This window comes from Podarcis bocagei, assembly GCF_964188305.1.
Source record: "Podarcis bocagei genome assembly, chromosome: 8".
Lineage (NCBI taxonomy): Eukaryota > Metazoa > Chordata > Lepidosauria > Squamata > Lacertidae > Podarcis > Podarcis bocagei.
The window spans coordinates 46,933,723-46,946,501 of record NC_138133.1 but is presented as its reverse complement, the minus strand read 5'-3'; the positions used below and the strand labels follow the sequence as shown (position 1 = coordinate 46,946,501).

Here is a 12,779-nt window from a genome sequence, read left to right as displayed (position 1 = left end):
TGGCTAAAAACCTGTTGCCACTCCCTAGAAGAGTTTGCTTTTACAGTGAAGAATGCTATTCCAGGTTTGTTTGGGGTTCTTTTTATTTTATTTTATTTATGAAACATTTCCTACAAAGTACCTCAGAGATTTCACGTTGCAATAAAAACACACATAAAAGGGCGTATATAAATACAATTGCAATGTAATACATGTACTGACTAGAATAGGTCTCCACATAGAGGGCTTGCTGAAAGCGTTTCGTCTATAAAAAGAAACTCCTGCATCTTACGCTTACCGTATTTTTCGTCCCATAGGACGCTCTGTCCCATAGGACGCACCTAGTGTTTTTTTTGGGGGGGGGGAAATAAAGGAAAAAATTTTTCCTTTATTTCCCCCCCAAAAGCAGGTCGGGGAAACCGAAGCAGGTCGAGGAACAGTGGGATGGCGGCGCTGCGCCTCCTTGCTGTCCCCCGAGCTTGTGGGGCTGGCCGATGTCTGTCCAGCGCGTGGGGCGCTCTGCTTCAGGGCGCCCCTCGCACCGGGCGGCAGGCTGCTATCCACAGCGTGGGGAGCCCTGCGGGAACTCCCACAGGGCTCCCCACGCTGCGGATGTCTGTCCGGCATGCGGGGCGCTATGCTTCAGGGCGCCCCGCACGCCAGGCTGCTATCCACAGCGTGGAGAGCCCTGCGGGGAACTCCCGCAGGGCTCCAACACACTGCGGATGACTGCCCGGCGCCAGGGGCGCTCTGCTTCAGGGCGCCCTTCGCGCCGGGCGGCAGGCTGCTATCCGCACGCTGCGGATGTCTGTCTGGCGTGCGTGGCGCTCTGCTTCAGGGCGCCCCGCGCGCCGGGTGACAGGCTGCTATCCGCAGCCTAGACAGCCCTGCAGGACCTCCCGCAGGGCTGCCTAGACTGCGGATGTGTTCCCGAAGCGGCGGGCACTCTGCTTTCAGCGCGCCCGGCGCTCCAGGAAGCAGGCTGCTATCCGCAGCTTAGACAGCCCTGCAGGACCTCCCGCAGGCCTGCCTAGACTGCAAATGTGTTCCCGAAGCGGCGGGCGCTCTGCTTTCAGCGCGCCCGGCGCTCCGGGAAGCAGGCTGCTATCCACTGCCTAGACAGCCCTGCGGGACCCCCCGCAGGGCTGCCTAGGCTGCGGGTGTCTTCCTGAAGCCTGGAGAGCGAGAGGGGTCGGTGCGCACTGACCCCTCTCACTCTCCATGCTTCAGCTAAAGCCTGCATTCGTCCCATAGGACGCACCCAGATTTCCCCTTCATTTTTGGAGGGGGAAAAGTGCGTCCTATGGGGCGAAAAATGCGGTATTTTCCTTACATGATCGTAGCTTTGCATGGGTGGGGAGAAATAAATGAATATATGGAGAACGGAGGAAGCCCACTTGCCATTTATTTGGCAGAAAGCTGTGATCATGGGCATACTTGGCTTTGGGGAGGCGGTCTGAGGGCTCTGGACTACAGCTGCAGTTGGCAATAGTCTTTTATCAACAGATGTCAAAAGCTTTTTAAAAGACATCAAAGCCTTTTAAAAAAGGAGAGCTGCCATGAACCTCAGCCTGTTCCACAATTTACACGATAACCACAACTTATACTTATCTGAGGGAGTCTTCTCCTTCCATCCTCTTCCCCCATTTCCTCTACATAATGACCAGACTTGAGCACCAACTATTTTCAGAGCCCTTCAATGAACAGGAGCACCCCATTAATTCCAAAAGGGAAAGCACACTTATGCAAGCAATCTCATGTGTGCAAATAATGCTTTCTTTGTTGAAAGTAATGGTTCTAGCATAAAACAGCAGCAAATTTTCATGTAAGAACTGGACTCATTCAGTAACCAATACTGCTGCTACTACAATTCTTTAAACTGTACCAAATGTTTATTTTACACTCTGTTCATTTCATTTTTCATTACATTACATTCTGTTCTCAAAGTTACAGCTCACTAACACAGAACAAAAACCAGAACAACCCTTTCAATCTTTATAGAGGACAGAACTCAAATTAGGTATTTGTTGGATATAAGCAAGCAAGGAGATTGGTGTACTAGCTTCTTGGCAGAAACAATAAGCTCAGAGGGCTAGCAAAGAAGCTGTACACTGAAAAATCCAACAGGTATGAATTAATTAAAGGTACAATCCAACTGCAATTGAGCTCTGGGAAGAGAGTGAGCTCTAGCTGCAACACAGAAGAACAATGATCTATTAGTAACACAGGTGTTTTCGAGCACAATTTGAAGTGTTGATGCTGACCTTTAAAGCCATAAACAGCCTCGCCCCTGTATACCTGGAGGAGCATCTCCACCCCCATCATTCAGTTTAGACACTGAGGTCCAGTTCCGAGGGCCTTCTGGCAGTTCCCTCACTGCAAGAAGTGAGGTTAAAGGGAACCAGGCAGAGAGTCTTCTCGGTAGTGGCACCCGCCCTGTGGAATGCCCTCCCATCAGATGTCAAGGAAATAAACAACTATCTGACTTTTAGAAGACATCTGAAGGCAGCCCTGTATGGAGAGGTTTTTCATTTTTGACATTTTATTCTGTTTTTATATGTGTTGGAAGCTGCCCAGAGTGGCTGGGGCAACCCAGTGAGATGGGTAGGGTATAAATAACAAAATTATTTATTATTATTATTATTCAAGATTTTAACTTGTAAATCCCCCAAAGCTTTGGTTCTTAGTTCTAATACTACCATGGTGATGAGTTAGTAAATTCTTGTTCATTTTTATAACTGTCAGTTTCCATTTCATCTTCCTAGCTATTTTTACATTTGCTGACACTCTTAATTTGCCTTCTTACTCTCATATCTTCTCTTTTCATTATTACCCTGACCCCCAGCAACCATGTTAATGCTACTTTTCACTCTTACACCAATCAACATCACTAAATTTGAGTCCTCTTCTTCTTTTCTAAAGCCACCCATCTTCAGCTCCTTGACGGCATGCATCCCCTCAACCCCCATTTCAACCACACAAAATTATCCTCTGATCTGTACATTCTCCATCGGGATATGGAGCTGTTTACTCACTTTGTTGGCAATGACAGTGACAGTGAAAGAAACAGATACTGTACAGTTAAGGTGCAATACTGAGCAATGACAGGAATAAAAAGGGGGATGCAATTTTGGAGAGAATAATGGAGGTAAGAAAAGAATATTTGTCAGGAATTAAAAGGTGTGAAAGACAAAAAGCAGAGCCAGGTGTGTTTCTGTCACTGCTAGGAGACTCTGACGGACGGAGTGAGTGAGTGGCGAAGACACTAGATAGCTCAGGTGGGAAGAGCCAGACACTCAAAACTACTTTAATTGAATGTTTCAATTACTTCTACACTTGTTTTGATGCTAAACTACAATTTAACAAACCTTTTTACATTATTGCATTGCCCCAAACTGTCCACTATTTCAGTCAATTTAGAAGAGGCTTAAAGCTTTGATACACCTGACATGACACTGAGAAATTTCCTATGAACATGTACTTTAAGTGACTGTTCTACACAAGTGGGGTTAATGGACTAGTCCTAGTTCTGACAGGCAGCAACCTTGGTCCCAACTCTCAGAAGTCTCTCCCTGTTACATCACCAAAGGTCCTCACCCATATGTTCAAGCTTCCCGGAGTGGGAGGGAATTAACTTCAAGGTTACAAGCCTCTCAGGCCAGAAGTGGCTGGAAAAACTATAGGAGAAGCAGTAATTGACTAGCTCAGACAAAATCACATCTCACAACAAGGGGTGACATTTTTTTTCAAGTAGTCAATACTGTTATGAGTTGGGGGGTCACTCTGAATGATACACTGGGTCTCCTCCAAACCTGTAATTCTGTGCCTGTGAAGATAGAATGAGTAAGATGAAGCCTGCCAAACCAGTTCCTTAGTCAAGGTAATAGCTTTGGCTAACCAGTTAAGTAAGGTAAAGGTAAAGGACCCTGGGATGGTGAAGTCCAGTCCAATTCAACTATGGGGTGCAGCGCTCATCTACACTTTTCAGGCCAAGGGAGCTGGTGTTTGTCCACAGACAGCTTTCCGGGACAAGTGACCAGCATGACTAAACCACTTCTGGTGCACGGAACACTGTGATGAGTGCCAGAGCACACAAAGAAGGAAAGCCACTCTCCATTTATTTATTCCCCCCACTAACCTGCAACCACAGGCTTACCCAACTTTGGGAAAGCAGTATAAGGACTCTGGCAGAATCCCAGAGCCCTCACGGTGTCATCCCAAAGCTGGGTAAACAATTACTAGGCTTTGGGAAGGAAACGGGAGGACTCTAGGACCCTGTCAGAGGCTTTGCACCTTAAGCTGGGCAAGCTGCTCACTACTTTGCAGAGGGGGGCAGTTCTGTGGGTTCCTGGCTTTACGCCATTTTGCTTATATTCGTGATGGCCAGGAACCCAACCCACCACGTAACATGTGAGTTAGCTGTACTGCTATTTGCCATATGCAAAGAGGTCGCTCAGTTGCCATCCCACCTCACTTGGTTGGATGCCATGCCATCCTAGGATAGAGTACAATGAGTCAAGCGGTGTATAGGTATGTGAAAGTGCTGTGTGAGAGTTTTGAGTGATGCTGAAAGCTGGGGACAGAGAAACATGTCTTGCTCTGAGCTGTACTTGAGACTCCCCTGGAAAACTAATGGGGAAGCAGGATCTGTTGAGGGTGTTAATGTTGTGAACCCCTTCATCTAAACATTAGGAAGAACTTCCTGACAGTAAGAGCTGTTCGACAGTGGAATTTGCTGCCAAGGAGTGTGGTGGAGTCTCCTACTTTGGAGGTCTTTAAGCAGAGGCTTGACAACCATATGTCAGGAGTGCTCTGATGGTGTTTCCTGCTTGGCAGGGGGTTGGACTCGATGGCCCTTGTGGTCTATTCCAACTCTATGATTCTATTCTATGATTCATCTTACGTTCAGGTGCATATATGTGTAAATATAAAATGATATATCCTTAAGACATCACACTCACCACTGACCATTCCAACCCTGGGTAAGTGCACCCCTGGAAGCTCTTGCAGCTTACAGACTGGGGTAGGATGCAATATACAGCAAGAAAGAATTACAACGATTATTATACCATTTGACTTGCAGTATTCTATATTCTTCATAAATCATCTTTTTCCTTGGGTACAATTTTTTTTATTCAGAAGATAAGTCAGAAAGCTCCAGGCAAAAACCACAAATAAATAAATAAATAGGAGAGCTGGGATTCTAGGAAAACTTTTCTGTGAAATCTGCTTTGTGTCCTATCTTCCATGCAGCAACACAATTAGTAAATGCTGGAAGTGATTAATACTTTCCATAATTTCCGTTACAACTAGCTGAGAGTAGGCAGCAACTAACGGCAGCCACCCCCAAGTCATCTTTTGATTTCCCATTCCAATTACTAGATTGTGGTTTGCATTAACACCGATTGGATCATCTATTCAAATAAGATGCTATTTGCAACACCCTGAAGCAGTGGCTGAAACTCTTTAATTTCAGAGGAGAAAACTGAGACATCATTTCTTTCTGCCACCATTTCTTCCTGTTAGCTGGGCTCTTCTAGTTTCCACCTCTGAGGTCCACAGAATAGAGGAGAAGGTTGTTTGACCTATATTCATAGTGCTGGTAGAGTTATACCACATGTTTTTTCTCAACTAAGATCAACTGAAGGATTCCAATTTCCCATTGGTATATACAGTACTTTACTATCCACTTATCTAAATATCACAATAATTTTGGAACACATATGCCACTTCCCACATCTCAGCTGTTATTGCTTCCTAAAGTCTGTCCTAGAAGTTAAAGGATACACAGACATACACATACGTTCATGAGTCAAACTTTGATGTGACAAAGATATCTGATATGTTCCTGATTTGTGAGTAGACAGGTATACCAATTATCAGCAGCAGCACTCCTGTGACTGATTATTAGTAATGGTTTATGCAAATAATTTAGATGTTTTACTTGAAATTTACTTGAAATTGACAGGAAGCATAATTATGCTGTTATAGTTGTTCTAAAACCACATATACCAGTTTAAGATCAGATTAGTTTCCTCAAATGAACAAATTAATATGAAATAAAAGGTGAAACAGCTATTTAGACTTAACTCTGCAAAGCAACTTCCTCAGATAATAAGATAATGATTTCGCCCCCCCCCCCTTTGAAGTACAGGATTCTTGGAGTGTAAAAAAAAAAAAAAGAAGCACTGATTTTGATGCAGATTCGAAGTCTGTCAAACCTGCATCCCATCCAGCTGGCACTGCTGTGCACCAGGTGTTCAATACCCAGCTGTGTTTACACCTCTTCCACGGTAAAAGTCAGGACACAGTCAAATATCTGCCAGGATACAAAATGCACTGAAGTATACATTTGCCCCTCTAAAGAAAAAAATATTACTCTTTCATACTTCAACTTGCCTAGAGCTCAGTCTTTGCATAATGAAGATCACAGGAGAATAATTACACGAACGGGTCTCATTTTTTAAAATCTTAAGAAATCTATTTTGTGCAATAGAAACAGAAGAAATGGAATGCAATGTATGATTTTTCTAGAGGATTTTTTTGGCTTGCTAGAAAACATTTGCTGAGCAGCTCTACTCTTAGTAGAGCTTCTTCTAGTAGTTGGTATGCTTTATACACACGTATTCAGTACAATATGAGGCCAAAACAACATCCCCCAAGTAAATTGAGGCCAAAAGAAGTCATGGTTTGTTCCCCCATACACTCCCAGTCCCGTAGCATCCCTTGCACCCATTCTTCCCAGTCCCATTACAATTTTGTAAAGCTGGTATACTATTTATAACTTGGCACTGAAAGTTTGATGGGGGGCATGTAGGAGGGCATACTTATACCTATTTTGCCTGCAAGACCAACCACTGAGACTAAAACTTAAAACAACATAAACTATATTAATATAAAGAGATTCAGTCAGCAGCAGTCATGAGATCACCGATAAAATCAGATTCCATTCTTCTTCTTTGGCAATCACTCGTAGCAGAGTAAGATTGTCTTCCATAAACACGGTTTTAACAATGAATCCGTAAGTGACTGTGGAGGCCAATTCTGGATCCACGCGTCCTTTCACAGTGGGGACATTGGTTTCTGGGTGGGAGTTGATCACAGATGAGATCAGCAATAAAATCAGATTCCATTAAACTAGCTAGAAAGAGAACTTTCATTTCTGTCTAAAAGCTGCAATGATAAGCCCTCGACAAACTGAAGTAGTGAGTTCTAAACTGAATAAAACTAATAAAGACATTTCCTTTTTGAGATAATTGTTAAAATCTGAATGGGGTGGTTCTGAAGACAAAAAATGTTTTCTGCAAGAATGTTTGATCAATTTCCAAGTCCCTCTAGCGCAGCAGCTTTACTGAAGCTGAGCAGGTTGATAGTGCCTGAATGAGAGGTCACCTAGGAACCCAATATATATTGACTTGAGTTATATATTTCATCCCTCTTGGATTATGTATGTAACAAACAAAGTAAGTGATGCAGGAAGGCTGGCAAGTGTATTTTTGCTGGTTCATGCACTACAAAGAGGAACAGGAAGGACTAAGCATAAACTTAACAATTTTATGCTGAAATAAATCTCAAGGACTTCAGCAGAAAACACTTCCAAGTGAATGTTGTAGAATTAGGGCATAAGGATATAAGTTCTTCACATTTTACCAAACTCTAAATATACCAAAACTTACTTTGGCTAACAAAAGTATCTATGAAATTGTACACTGGGAAAACAAAAACATACTGAAGGGGGTGAAATGGGGAAGGGAAAAAAGTCAACTAAGCAGATAATCTGCTCTGCTGAACTGAAATAAAAGAGTGTAATAGAAGATGACAGTACTCTTCCCCCAAATGCTTGCAGGATGCAAGGAAATGCTCTCATTAAGAAGATACACAGCATTTGTGCTTAAGCTTCTCTCTCTTCAGCAGAATTTAGGTGGAATAAAAAGAGCTACACTGATGTGATCTTAGTCATGCTAAGAGAAAGACTTGCTGTGAAAGACTGGAGAGTGAACTGGGAGGGGAGGGGGGAAATTGGCTCATACAGGATGTAGAGATGGCACTGTAGCTTATGCGGGTGGCAAATGGCTGATCACAGGCCTGCTTACCTAGGTGCAACAGGAGCACTAAACAGGGCTTGCAGGGAAGCACAGGCACTATCAGTAAGCAGAAGCAACAAAGCTTCCTCAGAGCAAAATAGGGCAGACGTTAAGCATGACTGGAGATCCCAGAGACAATACTTTGAGACAGCCATCATATTAGGGAACTGGCAGGGGAATCAGCATCAGCTAAATCAATGTGAGATAAACGGTCACCAAAGCAAGATTAGCAAGCAACCTTATGAGAATTATTTCTTCATTTCAAGAAATTAGTCCCAACTCTAGAAGCACTGAGGTCATAACAGCCTCCCCCACTCCTGCTCCGGTGTCTCAAACACAGAGAAATGCATTTCTGTGATCAATGAATGGACTTGAAGTACTTGATGCAAAACTGTCTACAAAGCCAGAAGAGAGGGTGCCTGGGAATACAATTCCTTAAGAGGCAGAGAAGGCCAAATACAAGTGTAATAATAAATACTACTTCAAATTATGAGAAACCACATTGAAAACTGGTTTGACAGAGGACAGGAGACCCAAGCTGTTGCCAGTCAACTTTTGAGTGAGGTAGGGATGAAGAGAATGGAATTCAGGAAAGCGTCATATATGAACAAGGTAGGGTGGGAGAAAACAGGTATAAGGATAAAGTGTTAGAAGGTGGTTAATGATCACCAGCAGTGGCATCTCCTTGAATAGTAATACTGCTAGCTAGGTTGGCAGTTCAAAAGCACACCAGTGAAAGTAGATAACTAGGTACCACTGCAACAGGAAGGTAAACAGCATTTCTATGCGCTCTGGCTCCTGTCACGGCGTTCCGTTGCACCATAAGCCGTTTAGTCATGCTGGCCACATGACCCGGAAAGCTGTCTGTGGGCAAACACTGGCTCCCTCGGTCTGAAAAGTGAGATGAGTACCGCACCCCATAGGCGCCTTTGACTGAACTTAACCATCTAGGTTTACCTTTTACCTACCTAATACTGCTAGCTAAATGAATTGTAGAAGGTACCACTGAGTGCCTAGTTAATGTTTTCTAGACACTGGTGGTGCTCATTGGTGAATGGGACAGGGGGTAGAGAATTCAAACAAGGTCAAATGCAGCTGTTTTCCTGACCAGGATTAGCAGTACAGCAGTGTTTGAGCAAGTACAAAGTTCCTCATTTTCACCACTGAATCATCATTAGCACTCCCATATATACAAAAATACGTGTGTGCGTGCACACGTGGGGAGTAAATTTTTGTGTGGCAGTACTCACAGGTATGGAGGACAAGCATCTCTCTTTTTGCTGCCCCTGGCAGCCATCTTGTGCAGGCACTCACAGCTAGTATACTGATATAATATACCAGCTCCTCATTTTTTACACCACCACCACTATACACACACAGGCTTCCAGGACATGTTGCATGACTACCAGGCAGCTTGGAAGTAATAGGAGCAAACTCCTAGGGGCTGAAGGGTCTTCGCCACGCCAATAAAATATCTGAGGGGGCTGGGCCCCTCCAAAGTTGATGGGCATTTCCATTCAGATTGTGTGCATGCACCATGTCATGTGATTGATTTTGCAGGTCGGGGTTTACCTGCCCCCCTCCAAATGTTTTATTCAAGTTGGCACCCCTGCTGGAAGTTTCTACCAATTCCCATTTTATAAGTTAAATATTAGGGAGCAGCTATCCCTGAAGCCCAACAGATATTTCGCAGTGGGGAGACAAGTAAACTGGGATGAATGTAAGAAACGCAGACAAGGAAATAAAATGAATATGTAATTGTGATGTGAAGTCTAACCATAGCTGTCAAATTTTCCCTTTTTTAAAGGGAAATTCCCTTATTCCGAATAGGAGTCCTCGCAAGAAAAGGGAAAAGTTGACAGCTATGAGTCTAACAATTTGTGGGCAGGTCATGAGGTATCCAGAGTCACTGGAAAGTTCACGCAACAAGGCAAAGTAAGGGAGATTAACTGTAAGCAAACAAATAGGCACCAGTGGCTGTAGTGAGAGAAGAACTAATTGATTCCCAGCAGGAAAATATTTTGGAAAGATTGAAACAAAGGCCACCATGCAGAATTTCAATTTTATTGTGAAGGGGGTCATCATACTGATGTCAAAGTGGTACCCAGGAGTATTATTGCAATCTACTTCATTTAGCACTTATTCCAGAGGTCTATAAAATTGATTAAATTTTTTATTAAACTGTTGGGGAGGAATATAAAAACTAATGAGAGTGGAGGAAAAACTACTGAAATAAAACCAACAACTACTGAATGTGTGAGGTAACACAGCATAGTGAAAGTACCCAAGACAAGGGAGGGAGGAACCATAAAAAGACTCTTATTTGTTTGTGGGGAAGAGAAGTTATGTGGCTTATACTGAAATACCGATATCCACCTGGCTGTTACATACAGCTTCTACATTACAGTAGTACATTTCTCTAGAATTGTCATCTTTTCTTCACACCATTTTCATAGAAGATCCAGTTTGGTTGACAAATCAAATATAGAGTGATTTTAGCTTTCGCATGTTTCTCACACTCAAGTTGTATCACTTTTTAAATTACAATTTAAACCCAAATGCATTACCAGACAACACTAGTGTGGACAAGCAAAGTGCTACTAAGGTTTTTCAGAACACCTATACCTTTAATTAGAAGTATCCTGCTTGCAGGTTCTGTCCCTTCATTACTTCCTGCCAAGCATACACAGCTCTTGTTCCTAGAAATAATTGTCGAGTACTTTAATTAGTTCTTTTCTCTCACTGTTTTCTTTATTTCCCCCCTTTATTTTATGTAAAATTGAAAAGAGAACTATGAGAGGAAATCGCTGATTAAAGTCCCTATCGGAACTGATAATAAGGGACAACTAAGTGAAGCTGCTGAAGCAATAATTAAGAAGTTATTTATCAGTAATCCCACTGCTACACTCAATAGGAGCCAAAAAAAGGATCAAAGCATTCAAGTAGGAAGCTTTGGAAGAGACCTTTGCTTATGAATATATATTACAGAAAGACCGTAGTCAAGGGAATAACATTGCTGGGTAATATATGAAGTGCAGTCTTCATTTTAATTCTGCTTCCCACTGACTTCAGTGTGACTGAGGCGTTACTTTTCTGTAGAGCTCTGATGTGGAAGTAACATTAGTTGTAGTCAGTGCACAACTTTCCCCCCACATATATCATTACCAGGATAAGACCAGCCACCACAAAGCAGCACACTGGGCACATTTCACCAAAGAATTGCCACTGTGCAGTCTCTATAAACTCTAGTGGTTTTTATACAATCCCCCACATATACTGTATATGAATGAAGTTCTATCAGCAGCAGTGTTAGTTGAATGGTGTCCAATGCCTTCCTGGACAGAAGAAGCAACCCCCTTTCCACCACTGCTTAACCAGTTTAGAGATCAGTCCCAGGATCTGCTTTTAATGCCAATGCTCAGGTCTGAAGCCCGTGAAGTTATTAAGCATCTTCAAGTATGTGCAGAGTGGCTTTTTTCTTTCACCACTAACCACAGTTGATTGTCATATGTATCTGGGTATAAGCATTCAAAGAAAGATACAGGACACTGGGAAAAAAATCGAAAATACAGTGGCCTGAGAAAAGAAGAGATCAGATCATGATCTGGAAGTGGTTAGCTCTCAATGTATAAAACCATTCTGCCATTCAGCCAGATTAGCTGAAGCAAGTTTCAATAGACACCTGCTGAAAAAAAGGTGCATTAGGTGACACAGGGTGTGACTGCAGTGACAGGTATTGCTCCAAATAGGAATTAAGGCACAATTGGAAGGTGTGATCTTGTTCAGCAGGAGATGCAATAAAAGTGAAAGACGTCATTTATTTAATTTGGTATGTGGGCAACCCTTCTACATATGTGGGTGATACATACAGGAAGAGCAAATCCCTCTGAACATGCTCAAGGCTATTACCTCACACATCCCAGGGCCAAGTGCAGGCATTAAAAAACAAGCTCAAGGATGAGCACCAGCGAGGGCCGAGTTCTAGGTGCAGCAGCGAGGGCAGCAACGCCAAGCACAACAAAGGGAGAAGGACAAGTGGCGCACATTGCTAGGGTGGCAAGGGAGAGAGGAGCAGGTGGAGGGCTTCTGGCGGGCGAGCCTCCATGCACCCGAGGGCAACCCCAACGGTTATCATTCCAAAAAAGAAAAGCGGGCCGGGGGGCGGCGGCTTAAATTTAGGCTGGAGATCCGTCCCTCCTCACGTGCCCCCAGTTTAGACTGCAAGGTCCTTGGGGGGCCAGAGAGAGAGAGAGAGAGAGAGAGAGAGAGAGAGAGAGAGGATGGCGGGTACCTGTATTTCTTGAAGAGCTGGTCGGACTCCCGGAAGCCGTTGTTGAGCAGCATGTTGATGCCGGCCAGCGCCAGCTCGGAGTCCTCGAGGGGCAGCGGCGCCTCGCCGGTGCCGCCGTCCTGCTCGGAGCCGGCCATGGCAATGGGCAGGTGGGAGACCCGCCCAGCAGGCTCCGTCGTCCTCCTCCGCCTCCTCCTGTACGGGCGCCGGCAAGCGGAGAGGCTGGGCTAGCGCAGAGGGATATAAAGGCGCGCAAACAAAGCCGAGCCTCGTTCCCTTCGCCCTTCGCGGCCCCTCCTCCCTCAGCGGCAACCGCCCGCTCTCCCCTTCGCCGGCCCGACGCGAGTAGCGCAACCGGTTAGCTAAGGCGACTCCGCAGCCCTCGGAGCGAGGGCTTGCCGCTGGCGCGCCTGCGCGGGGCAGTG

General features: G+C 44.3%; 1 protein-coding gene across 1 annotated transcript in view; it reads right to left on the bottom strand.

The window, feature by feature from the left end:
* The window catches only part of TTC39C (tetratricopeptide repeat domain 39C), a 42,578-nt gene extending 29,873 nt beyond the window's left edge, over positions 1 to 12,705 (bottom strand). Inside the window, exon 1 of the mRNA XM_081205499.1 lies at positions 12,355 to 12,705. Within this exon, the coding sequence (XP_081061625.1) occupies positions 12,355 to 12,491 (137 nt within the window). The 5' untranslated portion in view covers positions 12,492 to 12,705. The remainder of the gene's footprint in view (positions 1 to 12,354) is intronic.
* Positions 12,706 to 12,779: the final 74 nt, after the last annotated feature.